We start from the raw sequence: 19574 nt of genomic DNA, 5'->3' as shown, positions 1-19574 counted from the left end.
CATCACTCAGGGGCACCACCACATCACTCAGGGGCACCACCACATCACTCAGGGGCACCACCACATCACTCAGGGGCACCACCACATCACTCAGGGGCACCACCACATCACTCAGGGGCACCACCACATCACTCAGGGGCACCACCACATCACTCAGGGGCACCACCACATCACTCAGGGAAACCACCACATCACTCAGGGAAACCACCACATCACTCAGGGAAACCACCACATCACTCAGGGAAACCACCACATCACTCGGGGACACCACCACATCACTCGGGGACACCAACACATCACTCGGGAACACCACCACATCACTCGGGAACACCACCACATCACTCGGGGGCACCACCACATCACTCGGGGGCACCACCACATCACTCGGGGGCACCACCACATCACTCGGGGGCACCACCACATCACTCGGGGGCACCACCACATCACTCGGGGGCACCACCACATCACTCGGGGGCACCACCACATCACTCGGGGGCACCACCACATCACTCGGGGGCACCACCACATCACTCGGGGGCACCACCACATCACTCGGGGGCACCACCACATCACTCGGGGGCACCACCACATCACTCGGGGGCACCACCACATCACTCGGGGGCACCACCACATCACTCGGGGGCACCACCACATCACTCAGGGGCACCACCACATCACTCAGGGGCACCACCACATCACTCAGGGGCACCACCACATCACTCAGGGAAACCACCACATCACTCAGGGAAACCACCACATCACTCACGGACACCACCACATCACTCGGGGACACCACCACATTACTCGGGGACACCACCACATTACCCAGGGACACCACCACATTACCCAGGGACACCACCACATCACTCAGGGGCACCACTCAGGCGCACCACCACATCTCTCAGAGACACCACCACATCACACATCACTCCGGGGCACCACCACATCACTCAGGGACACCACCACATCACTCAGGGACACCACCACATCACTCAGGGACACCACCACATCACTCAGGGACACCACCACATCACTCAGGGACACCACCACATCACTCAGGGGCACCATCAAATCACTCAGGGGCACCACTCAGGGGCACCACCACATCACTCAGGGACACCACCACGTCACTCAGGGACACCACCATGTCACTCAGGGACACCACCATGTCACTCAGGGACACCACCATGTCACTCAGGGACACCACCATGTCACTCAGGGACACCACCATGTCACTCAGGGACACCACCATGTCACTCAGGGACACCACCACATCACTCAGGGACACCACCACATCACTCAGGGACACCACCAAATCACTCAGAAACACCGCCACATCACTCGGGGACACTGCCGCATCACTCGGGGACACTGCCGCATCACTCTAATACATCACCACATCACTCAGCCCAACCACATCATCACTCAGCACCACAACAGCACTGTCCTTGCTTGCTATCAATAAGCATTGCCATAGCCAATAGGACTCGCATTAGGAAAGTGTAAGCTATTGGCTTTGTGAATAACAATGCTATTAATTTATATATTTTCAAAGCCAACACATATTAAAAAAAATTGTCATTTACATTACCAATAGCTCACACTTTCCTAATGCGAGACCTATTGCATTGCAAATGCTTGTTTCATTTGCCACCCGAAGTGCACCAGGTATGCTCAGATGTGGGTCCCGGACTCACTGTGCCACTGGAGCCAAACTATACCAGGCAGAAGAGCCCTAACTAGGGCAAACTCGATCCTAGGTTGCTTGTGTACTAGTTCAGGGAGGACCTGGCTGCACTGTTCTCATTAGGAGCAGGGACATGACTGTTTTCATATGGCTGGTTCCAAACTAAGGTGGCATGGTGGGCAAAGAGTGATGGTTTGGTATGCAGCCCGAGCGATTGCCTGTGGCTCAGTTTAATTAAAGAATTCCATCCATTACCTGGTTGTCTTTGCGGGAGCAGGTTGGACTACACCGTGAATAGTGAAGTGGCAGTAGAGAGTGCAGGACTACTGTTAAATGATAGAAAACATTCCTGGTATTTGCAGCGTGATAGCAGGTTTCTTATCTCGCTTGACAGCTAGAGAGGAGGGGGATAGGAAGGCCTATTATATTGACCGCTTTAAGCATAAAGAACGCCTTGTGAATCTGTCAAGTGAGGTTTTGCAAGGAGCTCTGGGTGAGGATGAGTGGAAAGAAAGCTTATTAAAGGATGAAGTGTTGGGAAGAGTTGTCCAATATATGAGTGGAAGGTGGCACCACATGAGGAATGTTGATGCAGAGTTGGGTATGCACTTACGATTTGCCAAAAAATTGACACTGGATGATGTAGTGGTGAGATGCTTGGATTCACTTGCAAAGCTGGTTATGCTTGAGGACAAGGGTGTTGGAACTGTTTCTTGTAGGTCAAATCAGTATGAGACCCATGAAGCAAAGAATGAGGGACAACATTTGGCTATTGACTATAGGTAGGTTGGTTGAAGATCTTGCAAGGGAGTGTGATTTGCGTGCTTTGAGTGACAGGTTGTAGGTGATGCTCCATGTTCCATAAATCCCGTGGATGCCTTTGAATGCCTGAGGTGCAAACTGGCTTTGGATATCTCGGGTCCTCTTTGAATTTTAAGTGGAGCATCTCTGTAATAAATTGGATTATTAATTGGGGTGGGTGACAACCCACGTCAAAGAATAAAAATCTTTACCTAAAACATGCAAGATTATGGGGTCCAGCAAAAGGGCAACAATCAGAGGTGACCATGCAGAAAAGGTGGGTTTCCTACAAACAATACGCCAGTCCTAGCATTTCTTGATGTGTTGGTTATTTGCAACTGGCCGAAGTTGTTTCACTTGAGATGGAAACTTATTTGAACTATAGAGACATAAAGCTTGGAAGATAGGACTAATTTATACCATTATATAAGTAACGGTTTGTTTGAACGTTTTGTTTTAACACATTTATTTATTAGGTATTTTTTAAACATGAATACAGCAAAAACATGTTCAAAGGCATGAGGTGTACAGGAAGTTCTTTCACACAGCTGGTCCTCTGCTTGCTACTCCTCGAAAAAGAAAAAACAAGTTACATAAGCTCTCCGTCTACTCTCAGCGTGTGCAAGGGGGGCGGGGGTCTGCAATAGGAAAGGTGAAATAGGGCAAAAGAGGTAGTGGCAAATGGGTTCCTGAGTAGGAGGTTATGGGTGACTGTGATTTAGGGGGGATAATCCTTGGTGCGTGTCTCTTGTGACTGTCTGGATTGTATGCTAGGGGGCAGGTATGTTGCGTGGCTGTGATCTGTGGTCCCCTGTCGTGGCGGGCTCCCTCTGCAATGTGAAGTGGGGGGCTGGGATTCTGAAGTTGCGGAGTTGGAGGGAAAGTCTGGGGGTTTATCGGTCAATCAGGATAGTAGTGCCTCCCATCTGTTGGCCAGTGGGCGGCGTTGCTGTCCCTGGCCTTTCATTGCCTCTGCTTTCGCCTATCATGTGAATGTGTTCTGCGAATGTTCAGGGCTAGGTAGGGTAGGGAGCTGCCAATGCATTGTGACCATTTTCTTAGCCAGGATGAGGATTAGGATGAGATGCAGGAAACTTGCCGCTGTTTTCTGTTTGCATGATCTAACATCAATACCCTGGGCTCCTGCCTCCTACAAGGAAATGCCGGTTATTCCCGTAGTTCATTGCATGGAGGATAATATTGTGTTCCAGTATTATCAAATCTATAGGCAGCCCCATACTATGTGTTTCAGGTCCACCCCAGAGGTGGTGCACGTTTCCACAGTGTCCAGGAATATGCGGGCCAACCATTTAGATGAGTTAAGCCCTGTGAAGAATATAACATTGGATTCACTTCAGATAGGGATTACATGACACCCTCTGGGAGTATGCCCAGCTCGTGTCCCTTCCATTCTCCATCCGTACCTGTGACAGCATCTGTGTGTGGTTCTCAGAATGGCAGGCTCGACTGGATCAGCTCACTGTCCCAGGAAGAGGAGCGTTTTGATGGCAAGACAACTGCAGCTTTCTTACTTATCCTCACTCAAACTAACAACCTTGTAGTCCACAGGACAGGAAAATGTGACATTAGTTAGGAGACTGGCCTGTTGTGGGGTTTGAACGAGTAACGCCGCAGCAGCTTCCCTGCGTTCGATCTTTCAATCATCTTCCCACCGGTGGCCATTTCAGCACCTGTTAGCCACTCCATAACACATGGCTAAAAGACAATACCATTGACCATGCCAAAACACCTTGGATTGCCGAGGCCAATTGACTTTTCCAAAGGCTTGTTTACATGTGGCACTCTGAGAAGGGTTGTTTGTGTGTGATATTTAGTGTGTGTTAGATTTGATATTTGCTGGTCTAGTCTATACTTTATGCTTGTGGTGCTCTGATACAGGTTGGTCTTGTGTGTGTGATTTGTGTGTGAGGTTTGATATCTGGTGTTAGGTCCTTGGTTGTGGTGTACCGTTGATTATGCAAATGGTATGTTCTCGTAGCACTGACCTTCTGTTGTGTGTTATACCAGACGAAGGAGGCTCTAGTCCTGCTCAATGTACGATGACTGCATGCAGTTTGTACTGTGCTCGTAGTTTTGTTCCTCCTTCTGAAGGAGTGGGTAGATTCTAATCAGTGTGTGGATTAGCTCTGTCGGAGGCTGTACTCTGCACTTTTGTGGTATAGTGATGTTGCATGCTATACCCTCAGTGATCCTAAGATGAATATTGTAGGGGTCCGTTTGACGCTGAAGTCAGTAGGTGTGCATTATGCAACCACTGCTCCTGGTGGGGTTTTGCCTATATTGAAGATGTGAGTAACTGGTATTATCAACCCTAGCATTGAAGTTACCAGTCTCAAGTCCAAGAAACGGTTAAGTGAACCAATTATGAAGTAGGCTTCTAATCGTTAAATATGGTATAGAAATAAGGTGTATACTCTCCGTTTACCATTTACTTCTATACTACAAAGTGCCTGGTGATGGTTAGCACCAAAAATGGGCCACTGTTCTATGTGAAGGATACAGAAGTGCCTAGCACGTTGCCAGCATAGCCATGCATACTAGAGGCAAGCAGACCTCTGTAACGCTGTTCCTGAATACACAGTCCTCCAGATTACTTACTGTGCTACTTTGTTGCCAGTGGTTGGCTTTCAACATCCAAATCACTGCATTCTGGGACTTCTAGTCTTTCATTTCAGCTGAGCTGGAAAAAGATGCTTCTCAGTGACGTGGAGTCAGCTGGTATTCCTGTGAAGAAATAAAGACCTACCCTGAAGCAGTGCCTGATATAGCTGCCAAGGGCTCTTGCGTACCTGTGTGTTGGGTAACAGCACCTGTTATCAACGCCTAGAGACTACAAACGTATGGTTCAGTGTGCTAGACGAATTAAATTACTATGTGTGCCACTTAGTGCCATTCCTGGTTTCTAGCCAACAATGCTTTGCCTGTAAGGATTCTTGAGCCCATACAATGTTACAAGTTGAACTACATATCCCAGAATGCTTTATCCTGATGATAAAAGCCAGGACTAGCCAAAGGTGACATGCATGACATGGGGGTACTTGTTGGCATCGTTGATGGAGAATTTAGCCTTTTTCTTCAGCTGAGGGACAGTTACAGGAACATTTGAGGCGGTCCGTTTTTCTTTACTTTCAATGCTTAACTTTGTGCAGGGTGACATTGAGTGAACTGGCATTTCTAGATCACTCTGTTACCGGTGCTGGTAGTTTAGTTAAGAAATCAGTGCACTGAGGGAGGTGTAGCCTTGGTTTGATTAAATGGATCAGGCTGATGTATCTTAAAACAGTCATTTGTAAAAGGAAAGTCAAAGACTGGAAAAGCTGTGTCCTTGTGACATGGCCACATATGGTAACTAAAAGTTGACTGTTTTGCAGCTATTGTACAACCTCCCCACCCCTCAAAAAAGTAACACTTTCTATCCTTTCCCACAGATAGACCGACTAAAACATAAGCTGATGAAAGCAGAGGACGACTGCAACGTGGAGAGGAAGCACACCATGAAACTGAAGCACGCCATGCAGCAGAGACCGAGCCAAGACGTCATCTATGAGCTGCAGCGGGAGAAGGACCTTCTCAAAGCCAAATTACAAGAGCTGGAAACTGCAGTCCAAGTAAGAAGCCAGGGAAGCCCATACCAGATGTGGCTCACTGACTCCGGCTCCCTTGGTTATATTGCCAGGGTAGATGTACTCCACATGGAATGTAATTGTCGACCATGTTGTCGGCTTTGGTAGGAACTATGTCATTACTGTCTTTCGGGGGCAACTCCTAATGGTAACAGCTAGGTAAATGTAAAGCAGAGGACCATGGAGAGACTGCTTGTAAGGAGCTGGGTGGAAGTGGGCAGACAGGACAAACATGCCTATTTATCCTCCTGCTACTTATTAAAGCATTGCCTGTGTTCGCTTACTCTGCACATCTATGGCCAGTTATGTTAAACTATGAATCAATTAGTGATATTGTGTATTTTTAGTGTTTTATTCTTGTTGGGTCCAATTCCCCGCATTCTAGACCACAAACCCTGTGTATTTTATTTTGGAAATGAGTCCTGTTAGTCACATAGACCTTTCTTTCATTGTTGTGTGCCAGTTCACTGTTGTATTATCCTTAACTTTTCGGGGACCACGCAAACCAGATGTGGCCCTTAATGGGTTTAATTTTTCTATTTAAAAGTGTTTAAATTTCTGTTTCCTACACTTACAGAAATGGATATTGCATATCATGCAATATAGAGCCAAATCAATGCGGCACACATCAATCGGGGCATTGATAGCCCACCCTGCATTCAGAGTTCTGAATAGATTTAAAGCTTAGCAACTATGACTATAATTCATACCAGATATCTTTAAATCCTAGCTTGGGAGGAACCAAATCTCGAAATACTTCTTGATCACGTTACAGAAAATCAGTTCACATGTTGCATCTATAAATGTTGTCTGCAGCCATATATACCAAACAATAAGAAGCTTGTTTCCTTTCCAGTGAAGAATTGGCTTGGTAGTTTGGTCTGCCCTGTTCCCATGATGCACTGGGCCAGGGACAGACTAATTTGCATATAGCCAGGTTCTGAACTGGGATGGTCCAGTGAGCTAAAAAACGGTGATGGATCAAGCCCTGATCTGTTGACTGGGTAGGAGTGTTCTGATTAACTCAGATACTCTGTCCATCACCACCCCCTTTTTGTAATTAAACAATAAGAATTCAGCATAATGTGATCAAAGGTACAGTAATAAAAATAGAGGCATTCTGATAGTATGAACCACCCTCAGGAGCCACTGTGCACTGGATTAGGGACATCAGCAGATTGCGCTTCATTCATAATGTCACTGATTTAACTTGGGAATGACTGATTTGGTGGACTTTTTTTTGCAAAGATCTCCAAAGAGGGGAAAGCGGAGAAGAACCGGCTTTACATTCAAGCTCTAGAAGACGACCGCAGGCAGGCGCTGGAGGAGCACCAGGACCTGGTGAATAACCTTTACAATTTGAGGAAGGCCCTTCGTCAGGCAGAGGATCTCCGCGACAAGGTAAGCAGCTAAAAATGATTTGCATCTTTCTGGCATGCTCCATGGAGGTCCAGGGTGACCATCTCACTCCAGATTATTACGGACACTAACTACAGTGCAGAATCTTTCACTTTAAAATCATTGATTTCATGTGTGTTAATCTAATTAGCTCAGTGGAAGCAAAGCAAGACTACAATACCCAGAACGTATTAGGCTATCACACAAGCTCAGGATAGGAACCAGTGTCCATAAAGATGTGAAGGGAGGCGGTCGCCTTCCTGAGCTCATGTGCAAATACTGCCTTATCTTGCAGTTCTCTTTTCATGTTGAAGCAAAGTGCAAGGGCACAAATGGGACTAGGAGTGGTTTACTTTCTAAAGCACACTTACTTTCTGCGCGCTCGACGACCCCTCAACTATGAACGCTTCAGTAATGCGGGGCACCGCATTCTTTCTTTAACAGTGTCATCACCACCACATCCAAAAAGTGGCATGAATCGGCTCTCTGGTTGATCTATAGTGAGTCACCATCACAGATTACCTTTAGCCTATCTTCAGCTATCGAAAAAAATGGCAGTTGTCCAGCACACTAATTCCTGTTAAAAACGCACCTTAAACCCTTGTGCTGGCCATGTAACCTCGTCTTTGTCATTACCCATTTGCATTTTAAGGCCTGGATTAACCGCTTTAGTCATCGACATGACATCTTGTAAATGATGAACAGAGATATATCTATAGAATGCATCTGCAGATACATTAATAAACTACCAACGTTACATTTCATTTCTACCATTTCTGCCACTGGCTTATTTGGGCCAGCCCCTTTAGACTTGCTTTGAGAGTCACATCTTAGATCCTTCCAGAGGAGTATTTCTCTCTCACTGTGAGGTTATTGGCTATTAGGTGTATTGTTTCTCCTCTTTAGAAGTGGATTCATTGCAACGGATTAGGTGCATTGTTTTCTGCATTTGTCAGGGACTATTTATGGAAGAGAAGGCTTTTCCCTGGTGGAGCAACACAGTTTACAAGATGATGAGATGCTTAATTGAAGTATGGTGAAATAAGCAGGTGAATAAACTATATTTATCAGCATTCTTTTTCAGTAGAACCTTTTGGTGTTTTGTGTGAGCAAAATCATAAAAATATAAGGCAATGGTTTTATTAAAACATGAGCCTTGACTAACATTATTTTTTATTTTTTATTTATTTGAGTTTTATATAGCGCTGGCTAGACCCGGAGGTATTGGAGTGCTTTACATAAGGAACAGAGAGTTACAAACAGTGATTGCACAATTACAGCAGTTACAATAACTTAGCATAGAATATAGACATGTCCAATGGGGTATGTAAGGAAGGGGGAAAAAGGAAAAAAAAGGGTAGGAAGGAGGATCGGGCCAGCAGGAACAGGTAGGGATGGAGATGCTGTAGGGGGATCAAAAGACAATCAAGCACAATGAGGGAAAGGAGGGAGGAGGAAGACCAAAGGGGGGGCAGGACAGAGTAAAAGTGTAGTCGGTGGACAAAAGTGCGTAGTCCGGCAGTAGGTGAGGTGGATGAGTTCTCCAAGATGGATGACCCGGGAAACGGGCACCGTAAGCAAAGTCACAAAATGGCAATGCAGCTCAGGAGATCAAATCCGCAAAATAACGAGGGTGCTGGAACTACGGAGCGGAGGTCTGCAGTCAAGGGAGCAGGAGGGGAAGGGATTCGGGAATCACTGAACACAGACAAACGAACCAACGTTTAGGGTTGCTGGGGTCTCGGAGTCGTCAAAGGTATTGAACCCAAACAGTCTGTCTGGATGCACAGACTCTGGGTTGCGAGGGCAGCAGTGGCGTTGAGATGCACGCCGAATGTCTGGGGAAGTCCGTCTGGGTGCCAGGGACAGCGGTCCCGGAGAGAGGGAGGCAGCAAAGCAGTCCAGGAGGTCGTGCCTCCCAGGCTGAGATAGCAAGGAAGAGCCCGGGGGCGTCACGCCGCAGAGTCTGGATTCTTCCTGCATCTGCACCCCGTACCTGGCAATTGGACTAGCGAGTCCCGGACGTCCCATGGAAGGTGAAGCGGGAAGGCAGACCGTAGGGGGCGGCAGCGTTCGAGTCCGGAAGGCATCGGGTGGTGAGACCTCATCCCCACCAACCGGAGAAACGCCACCAAGCAGCTGCACCGCCAAGATTGAATTCCTTTGACGGCCTACCATCATCGATTCATCAGTATGCAGGGGGAGGAAAAGGCAACAGCAGCGAAGAAAACACGTAGGAACTATGCCAGATGTCCGGCTGGCTAGGTGACGGCCCGGGCGGTGCGCCAGAGCCAGTCTCCCCTTTAGCTGCTGCTGCAGCTCCACGGACATCGGCCATGTTGCTCGGGCTCCGCTGGTCATGGAAATGCTCCAGATTCCCTCCGAAGAGCTCGAATCCAGGAAAGGGGATTGGAGAGATGATGACAGCAGTCTGAGCATGACCCTGGGTGAGTAAAGAGCGTCCGGGGTGGGGGGCGATAAGAGATTAAAGCCCAAAACAGCAATCCCTGGCCGGGAGCTCCTGGCTGGAGCTCCCCACCAGACGACCATAATGAACGTATATAATTGCAGTGATTTTACTTTAAGTAAACATGTAATTCTTATTTTACTGGTCTTGCTTTTAAGGTTTAAAACCTCTTTTACTAGAAGATGTGTTTCTATTTTTTGAGCCATATCTTCCTGTACTCACTAGCTCCCAATCAGTCAGATCGAAAGAAACATTTTGATCGAATGCCGAAGTGTGCTGCACTTGAGTTAGTTGTGGGAACAGTCATGGGAGAGGCATAGTAAACAGGTCTATGATGTTCAAGAGACAGACTAGCTCCTGATCAATTCTCCTGCATTCCTCTTCGTCTACTTCCAATCTTCCCTCCTTGCTTGTCATGGCTTTTGATCTGGGAGAGGTGGACCATGGTAAACGTGGACCATGAGACTCCTGCTGCTGGGACACCTCTGGCTGGGAGTAGGGTGACTTTAACCTTTGAATGTATAACACACCACAGCCAATCAGCATCACTTTAACTTTCCCAGTACTCGTCAAACATGTAGCATCTTCCCCAGACCAGGTGCATGCAGATGAATTATGCCACATAGGAGCTGCTATCAATCATTACTTTGTTCTTTAGCATACACTAACAAACAGTGCATTATATTGTACTTTAGGTTAACCACTTCCTAACACCTCCCCCACATATCATGTTTCCTCTCCAGAGTCCACCCAGAACCAAAAGGGTCTTAGAGAGCATAACATTAATATGCTACATCTCCGCCATTTTAAATAAAAATGGCAGACCTAATCACATTACCTTGATTAGTCGATGAGCAGCTCGCACTTATTTGCTGGCTCAGGTTATCCCAGATGATCGAGGTCCACCCTGATGGGGCATTGGCGACATAGGCTCAGGTGCTTGAGCCGGACCTGCTGGTGGGGTTGCCTCACACATCCGAGCCCTGCTGGACAACGGGGAAACCGCGGCCCTCATCCTCCTGGACCTCTCCGCGGCGTTCGACACTGTCTGCCACCGCACCCTAGTGCAGCACCTCAGCAACGTCGTAATCCAAGAGAAGGCACTAGAATGGATCATCTCCTTCCTCGCCGGAAGGACACAGAGAGTCCGCCTACCCCCGTTCAGATCAGAAGCCACCGAAGTCATCTGCTGCGTTCCTCAAGGCTCCTCGCTCAGCCCCACCCTCTTCAATGTCTACATGAGCCCCCTGGCGGCCATCGCACGCCAACGCAACCTCAACATCATCTCCTACGCCGACGACACCCAGCTGATCCTCTCCCTCACCAACGACCCCGCCACTGCCAGAACCAACATACACGAAGGGATGAAAGACGTAGCCGAGTGGATGATGAACAGCCGCCTGAAACTGAACTCAGACAAGACGGAAGTTCTCATCCTGGGCTCCTCGCCCTCCGCCTGGGACGACTCCTGGTGGCCGCCCGCCCTGGGCAGTGCAGCCAAACCAACAGACCACGCACGCAACCTGGGCTTCATCCTGGACTCCTCCCTCTCCATGACCAGACAAGTCAACGCCGTCTCCTCGTCTTGCTTCAACATCCTACGCATGCTACGCAAGCTCTTCCGGTGGATCCCCACCGAGACCAGGAAGACAGTCACCCAGGCCCTCGTCACCAGCCGACTGGACTACGGCAACGCACTCTACGCCGGAACCACCGCCAAGCTCCAGAAGAGACTCCAGCGGATCCAGAACGCCTCAGCAAGACTCATCCTCGACATCCCCCGACACAGCCACATCTCCGGACACCCAAGAGACCTGCACTGGCTCCCGGTCAACAAGAGAATCACCTTCCGTCTCCTCGCCCACAAAGCCCTACACAACTTAGGCCCAGGATACCTCAACAGCTGCCTCAACTTCTACACTCCCACTCGCCAGCTTCGATCGACCAGCCACGCCCTCGCCGCCGTCCCCCGCATCCGAAGAGCCACCACAGGAGGAAGGTCCTTCTCCTTCCTGGCCGCCAAGACCTGGAACTCCCTCCCGACCCACCTCCGCCTGACCCAAGACCACCTCGCCTTTAGGAAGCAGCTCAAGACCTGGCTGTTCGAGCAGTAGCGGACCCCCCTCCCCCAAGCGCCTTGAGACCCTCCGGGTGAGTAGTGCGCTATATAAATGTTTTGATTGATTGATTTCAAAATTCTACAAGTGTTGTGATAGGTGTTTAAAATGTGATGTGTCCAAAGTAATGTATTGTCCAGGACGATGTGCTGTCACCATATGTCCCTTGCACGCTACGACCGTAATGGATCAGTGTCAAAAAGTGTCACTTTTCCATCTGGGTCTCTGCTTAACCAGTACCCTGTCTCCTTTATTGAAAGTTGTCTCCTGGATATGGTGACGCCCGTTTCTGCATGTTTTCATTTTCCTCTTCCGAGTTGCGTCGGTGTCTCGAACCGTGTCAGCATTCATTGATCAATCCAGGGACTATGGAGGTTGTTTTGTTCAAATGGCTTTTCAAAATAGTAAGGTGGCTGAACTCTCGCCAGTTGTGGAGTGAGGGTTGATCGATAGGCCCAGGAAGGCTGGCAGGAAGCTTGATTTAGATTGATTCCCTCCATGGACGCTCATTGAATGACCATCTTGAGGGTACCCTTGACTCGTTCAACAGCACCATTGGCCTGGGGCTAGAGGACCAAACTCTTTTGGTGTTTGACATGGAGTCGGACAAGATATTTTGTGAAGTCTTTGCTGTTAAAGGGTGGGCCGTTCTCAGATTTGAGGATTTCAGGGATGTCTCATGTTGCAAAGATGTAATTAAGCCATTCTATGACTTTGTCATGGGTTGTCGAAGATAGGTCTTCCACCAAAGGAAAAAGTGAATTTTCATCTATGACTACCATGAGATGGTGTCCATTTCCTAAAGGTCCATGAGATGGTGTCCATTTTTTAAAGGCCCAAATAAGTCAACTGCAACCCTCTCCCAATCATGAGCAGGAAGCTCCGACATGATCACTGTGTGCTGCGTCACTCTGGGGGACAAACAATTGGAATTGTGATGTGCCTTCAGTTCCTTCCCGATTCGCTCATCTAGCTGAGGGAACCACAATCGATATCTTGAAGCTCTTTCTGATGAATACATCTGCCTGTGAATTCCTCACCTTATGAATATCCCCTGCGCCAGCATTCCGCGGAAATTTTTCCTAGCACTCCGCCTGACGAGGTCGTCACAATGCCATGGCTCCGCATGCGGCTTTGCATGACGTCACCGAAGCCATAAAAGGACCACGTCAGCGTTATGAAGTCCGTTCCCTTTGTTCTGAGCTGTCGAGGCTAACGGTTTTTTCAGGGACTCTCCATACTTCGTTTGGATACTTTGTTATTGTATCTCTTTCTTTCTTGTCATGTCTGCTCCGAGGAAGTCCGGTTTTAAGCCCTGCAGGGAGTGTGGTAAACATATGTCAATGACTGACCCACATGAAGAATGCCTTTGGTGTTTATCTTCAGACCACGACGTCGAGGGATGTTCTTCTTGCAGGAAGATTAATCCCAAGGCGTTGAAGGAGCGAGAAGCCAAACTTTACATGGCCAAGGCAAGGAAAGAAAAAAGGGGTCGAAAAAGGTCAAAGTCCAGGTCTTTGACGTCGCAAGACTCCAAGAGGAAGCATAAGAAGAGGAGGAGACATGGTTCTCGGCGCCGATCTTCGAAGTCTGTGGTGTCGAGGTCACCTTCTCCTGCTCAACCTCAAGAAAAGGACTTGATTTCTCCTTCAGTGTCTTCTCAGGCGACTCCAGCTTAATCTCCTTCCTATAAGGGGACTCCACAGCAGGCGATGACGCCGAGATTCTCACCGGCTCCAGAAGATGGGTCGAATCCAGCTGATGATGAGGTTCCTTCGGCTCCGGCTGTTCCACCTGTGGCTCCAGCGGCTCCGATTCCAGAGGTACCTCATTCGGATGTCAAACAGATTTCATACCCTCAGTTTCTGATGCCAGGTTCGGATCCCTCACATTTTTTAAATGCGATGTATGGTGTATTCACCAGGGCCTCGTACCCCTCTGGAGCACCTTTGGGTCCCATGGGTCCTTTGGCATATAATTTGGGTGTGCCTCACCAGTATCCTCAGACACCCTTTATGCCGTTCATGCCAGCGACGCTGTCCTGGCCCTTCCCGGCTCCGAGGATGTCGACGCCGTATGGTCAGTCCCCGGCTCCATCCCGTGAAGCCTCTCGAATTGGATCGGCCCTGGCTATGATTTTGGATCCACCTTTGACGTCGCTCCCGGAGCCGTCGACGCCACGTGTGGTGACGCCGATGCCGCAACCGAAGATGTGCTCGAGGAGAGAGGCACAGAGATTGTTGGAAGAGTAGCAGTACCAGGCTAAAGAGAGGGAAGAAGGAGAGGTGTATGACACAGAAGATGTGTTTGAAGACTTGTGTGAGGCAAGTGGGCTTGACACTTCTCCGGAGTGGGACTTTGCTTCTCAAAAGGCTTCTCCCTTGAAGGATGTTGCTCCTTATCATATGGTTATTAGGAAGGCTGCAGAACTTTTGGATTTGCAGCTTCCTGTGGCGGAGTATAAGCCTAATCTTCTTACGGGGGTGCTTCATTCCCCATCTTCGGTGGTTGAACCACTTTTGCCATTCAATGATGCTCTGACTGAGCCAATTCTCGATGTGTGGCGCAACCCTCTTTCGGCTCCTGCGGTTTCGAGGTCAGTCTCAAGAAGGTATAGACCTGTTCCTGGAGATCCAGTTTCCCTTTCCTCTAACCCCTCTCCTGAAAGTCTGGTGGTGCAGGCTTCTTGTTCGAAGCAATCTACAGCGGTGTTTTCGCAGTCTCCCGCAGACACGGATTCCAAGAAGTTGGAGCAATCAGCGAAAAAGTTCTTTTCGTCTGCTAGTATGGCACTGAAGTCTACCAACGCCACTTTTCTCTTGGGCAGATATATCCATGCCCTAATGGACTCTGCAAAACAGCTTCTTCCAAAGTTGTCTGAAGAGGTCAGGGGGAATCTGAGTGAAGTGTTGGCGGATTCTCAGGCTGCGGCTCGCCAAGTTATCCAGTCTGGTTTGGACACCGATTCTGATGCCAGAGTAATGGGTTCATCCATTGCGACAAGAAGACCTGCATGGTTAAGGTCTTCTGGCTTCTCGCCTGACGTGCAGGCTGCTCTTATAGATTTGCCATTTGATGGGTCCAAGCTTTTTGGTGAAAAGGCTGACTCTGCCCTGCAAAGACTTAAGGGCAGTAAGGCAACGGCAAGGTCTTTGGGTCTGCAAACTCAGACAAGAGGCTATGTATATAAGCAATACCGTGGCTTTGGCAAGTCTTCCTTTCGTGGGTTCAGACAGCCTCAGCAGCAGCAGCAGAACCCCTTGTATAAGAGCTACAGGGGTAAAGGCAGAGGTCGTCTTCGTGGAGACGGACGTCCGCCTTCTTTTTCCTCCTCCTCCTCTTCTACCTCCCCAACCCCTCCTGGTAATGCAGGAAAGCAGCCCTAGATCCGCCATCCTGGATCATGTAGGTCCCATGAGAGGCCGGCTTACCCATTTTCTACTGGATTGGAAATTAATCACTTCTGACCTTTTGGGTTTTAGATCTGGTAGAAAATGGGTACGCCCTTCCCTTCAGGGAATTCCCTCCTCGCCAAGGGTTTTGCACGGAGAATCATTTGCTTCTCCTTCAGAGGAGGTTCTTACCCGGTTACAAAAAGGTGTGATAGAGGTGATTCCGGAGGAGGAAAGGGGTCAGAGTTGCTACTCCCGGTTTTCCTGATTCCCAAGAAGGATGGCAGGTTACGCCCCATCCTGAACCTCAGAATTTTGAATCTGTTTCTCAAGCAGGAGAGGTTCTAGATGCTTACCCTAGCGCAGATTCTTCAGGCACTGCAGCAAGAGGACTGGATGGTGTTCATCGACTTGCAGGATGTGTAATTTCACATCCCTATCCTGAAGTTGCACAGGAAGTATCTCCGGTTTACGGTTGGGTCGCAGCACTACCAGTTTGCGGTCTTTCCGTTTGGTCTTACTACCGCACCTCCAGTCTTCACCAAGGTGATGGCAGTGGTGGCTGCCCATCTCAGGAGGTCGGGGATTCCAGTTTTCCCCTACCTGGACGACTGGTTGTTGAAGGCAGAGTCTCCAGAGATGGTGAGTCATCATCTGCAGGTTACAACCCAGTTGGTGTACAAGTTGGGTTTTTCTATAACTGTACCCAAGTCTCACCTGATGCCCTCTCAGTGCAACCTGTTCATAGGGGCAGTACTGGATACCACTGTGTCGGGCCCTTGTAGAATGTGAATGGTGGCTCGCATCAATGTCTTTTTGTGTCTCACTATCACTGTGAATGACCCTTGATTTTGCAGTGGCTCAGAAGCAGCCCAAGTATATACCTTTGTGCCTGATGGAGTGAGGCGAGTCACAGGGGATAGGCTGTTTAAACTTTTCCACAGGCATGATGTTAATCGATGTGCCACTGTCTGATGAAAGTTATTGGGTGATCATTCAGTTTCAATGTGATTTTGGGACAGTGTCCAAATTAAGTTTGTCACTTTGTTTGGTGAGCTTTCTTTGAACTGTGATCTTTTTTACAGGTTGCTATCCCCACATGTGTACGCCGTTCTTTGGTAGATATCCGTGCACACCCATCTTCTTTGCTGATACTCGATAGTGGCGTCAGAGAGCCTTTGTACGATGAGCTTGATGATGATAGATCTTGCCCGATTTCTTACTTGTTATAGCTGAGGTTACTTTTTTGTTTCAGGGGCGTGGTGAGAATGCTTCTTGAACGTTCTTGCGTCCATCTTTTCTTGCCGTTGTGACGCACTTGATTTTTCCTTAGCTCGAACACTGTTATGAAATGGTTCTCTTTCCAAGAACCTTTGCAGACTTGTCCTATGGCTGGACATTTACCTTCATGGGGAAACGAAAATCCACATCGGAAGTATAGTCTTCTTTTCCTTCGACTTAACGTGTGTCTTGTTTATGCTCGTGCTCGCTTTTCATAGTCAAACCCAATTCATTGTGTGCTGTTCCTGCTTCCATGTCAGCAGTTGAAGGTCTGATCCTTCTGCTGCCGCAGCTATCGGCATTTTCTCTAGACTGTCTCTCTCAGCATGCACCTTCTAAACAAATCTCAAAGGCTGCCATCAATGTCTCTGAGGTGCATGGCATCCTCATCAGTGAAGTCACAGAACTTGCAGCGTTCAATAATCTCATAAAGTCTTTCAACAAAGTCACCCATTGTTTCACCAACCTGTTGTTGGGCTTGGTTGAAGATATATCTTTTAAAGTCAACATTCGTCTTTGGATTGAACTTGTCCTCCAACACTTCCTTTGCCTTTTGGTATGATTTTACATTACTCTGAGATTTTCTTTAGCACTTTTTTCACTCCATCACCTGCAAGGTTTTTCAAATATTTGATGATCTTATTATCCTCTTCTTCCTCTAGTGCATCTATGAAGTCATCAAAGGTTTTGATCCCTGCAACACACCTGGCACCAATCCTCTGTTTCTTAGAAGTGTCAAAAGGTGGTGGTGGCTTCAGCAACACGGCTGCAGTGTATTTCGTGCTCCCTTCTGTCAACATTGTTTTGGCATGTGCCATTCAGGCAATGGTGGTGCATGTTGATACCCACCGAAAACTTCTGTTCCCTTCAAAGCATGAGCTACATTATGCTTCAGCTACCCTTTACGGAGAGTAAGTTCTCTGTTTCTTGAACCTTGCTAATGTCATTATCTTTTATTTTGTCTGAATAATCATTCTGTATTTGGTGCACGGGGCAACATCTCTGTCGAACACCTTGTTGGCAGTTTTGGTGGGTGTTACGAATATGCTCCACTGTAGGACCTTCGATTTCTTCTGCGGACATGTATGGGCTGGAGCAGTGCTTTGACCCCACATGTGCCAGTCTAAGACCGCTGCATCAATTCTGGGCACACGTGGCATGCACGAACCGTTTGCTGTATCGTCAAAAACTCTCCGGGAGAGCAGTCTTGTCTTCTTGGCCAAGGATCCAATTCTCGTTGCCAGTTGTAGCGTCTTCCCTAACCCAGAAGCATGCAGATGAATTACACCACACAGGAGCTGCTATTGAGCATTACTTTATTCCTCTGCATACACTCACACACTGCACATTATATCATACTTTACGTTAACCCCACCCTAACACCTTCCCACCTATCACGTGTTTCCACTCCAGAGTCTGCCGAGAACAACAAGGGTCCTAGTGCGCATAACATCAAATGATGACACTTTAACTTGCACAGCATCCGGTAGAAGGAGGGGTGATGCAAGAATAAATTGAATGCACCTGCACTGCCCATCCCTCCGTTCTGTGATTAGAACCAAGAGCTGCAGATTAAGAGCCAGCTGGTGCTAGTTTTACTGCTGCCGGGCCTTTTTATTAGGTCTCGTGACCTATCAATGCGCATGCGCATTGAGCGTAGCGAGATATAAAGGGGCTTAAACAGAGCTTACCGAGATCGGGCGATTCCATGCAGTGCCCGTGAAAAGCTCGCTCAATGCGCATGTGCATTGCCATAAAAAGCACGTGCACAGACACCAGCCTCCCTCCCACAGGCATATCCCAGCGTGCGCTGTGCCAACAAGCCTTTGAAGTGAAGCTCAGCTTCACTTCAACGGTATCCGCTACCCCCGCCCCCTGCTTCACACGTTTCTCGCATTTCTCCTCCCTCCCTCGCCCTTCAGCGTGCCTTTTCCTAATGTCCAAAGAGTCTGCGGCTACGTTTCTCCTCAATGTCCTTCCTTCTGTTGTTCACCCTGCTCCCTTTCTTCCTTCGTTCTTTCATTTCCTTCTTTTGGCCCGTCAGCCTCCATCCTTTCTTTCCCTCTTCCTTGTTTCATCTTTGTTTTCTCACTTTACTGCCTTTTGCCCATCTCTTTCTACTGTCTCTATCTCTTTTTTGCCCCTTCCCATCTGTATGATGCATGTCTCTTTTCTGTATCGCACTTTGTCTGTCCTGCCCCACCCAGTCTCTCCCGTGGGTGCACTTACATTTCTCTATCATTTCTCAAGTGGAAGAGGTGTGGCGCCGCGGCCAGGGCGACTGACGCTGGAATCTGGGGACCACGGTTCGATCCCCGGCTCCGGCGGCAGGTCAGCCCAGCACCATGTGACTCCGGGCAATAGCTCGCTTAATCTTCCCGACGGCCCCCCAGCGCCTAGAGACCCTTACGGGTGATTGTGCGCTTTACAAATGTGGACTTTACTTTACTTTATTGTCTCCACTTAGTGTCTTTATTGCTCTCTTCCTCTCGTGCGTTGATCTTCGTTTTTCTCATCCACATTGCCTGTCTAATGCATGTCTTTCCTACTCTGCCCTTAAAATATTGGAATTCCGAGTTTCCCATTCACTCTCCTAGTCTCTTTATTGCGGTCACTCTATCTCTCGTTGCTATATTTCTCCCAGAGTATTCTATCTCTTGCCTGTGTCTGTTTGTGCACCCATACTTTTATTGTCTGTCTAGCTCTCCTCTCTTGGACTCAAACTTTACACTCCCTCTTGCCTCTCTCTCTCTGTCACTTTTACCCAATGATGCCCTCTTCTTTCAC

At 48.4% G+C, this 19574-nt stretch overlaps 1 protein-coding gene across 4 annotated transcripts in view; it reads left to right on the top strand.

Moving 5' to 3' along the window:
• The window catches only part of CARD9 (caspase recruitment domain family member 9), a 260551-nt gene that overhangs the window by 158153 nt on the left and 82824 nt on the right, over positions 1-19574 (top strand). For all 4 annotated transcript variants that reach the window (XR_013594687.1, XM_078641905.1, XM_078641907.1 and 1 more), the window contains 2 exons: positions 5938-6117; positions 7381-7533. Coding sequence is in view for 3 of the 4 variants with exons in the window: in XM_078641905.1 (XP_078498031.1) it covers positions 5938-6117; positions 7381-7533 (333 nt within the window). In the remaining variant the exon portion in view is untranslated. The remainder of the gene's footprint in view (positions 1-5937; positions 6118-7380; positions 7534-19574) is intronic.

This window comes from Lissotriton helveticus, chromosome 5_1 (genome assembly GCF_964261635.1).
Source record: "Lissotriton helveticus chromosome 5_1, aLisHel1.1, whole genome shotgun sequence".
Lineage (NCBI taxonomy): Eukaryota > Metazoa > Chordata > Amphibia > Caudata > Salamandridae > Lissotriton > Lissotriton helveticus.
Note: the sequence above shows the minus strand (reverse complement) of the source record. Positions and strands in the feature narration are given on the sequence as shown.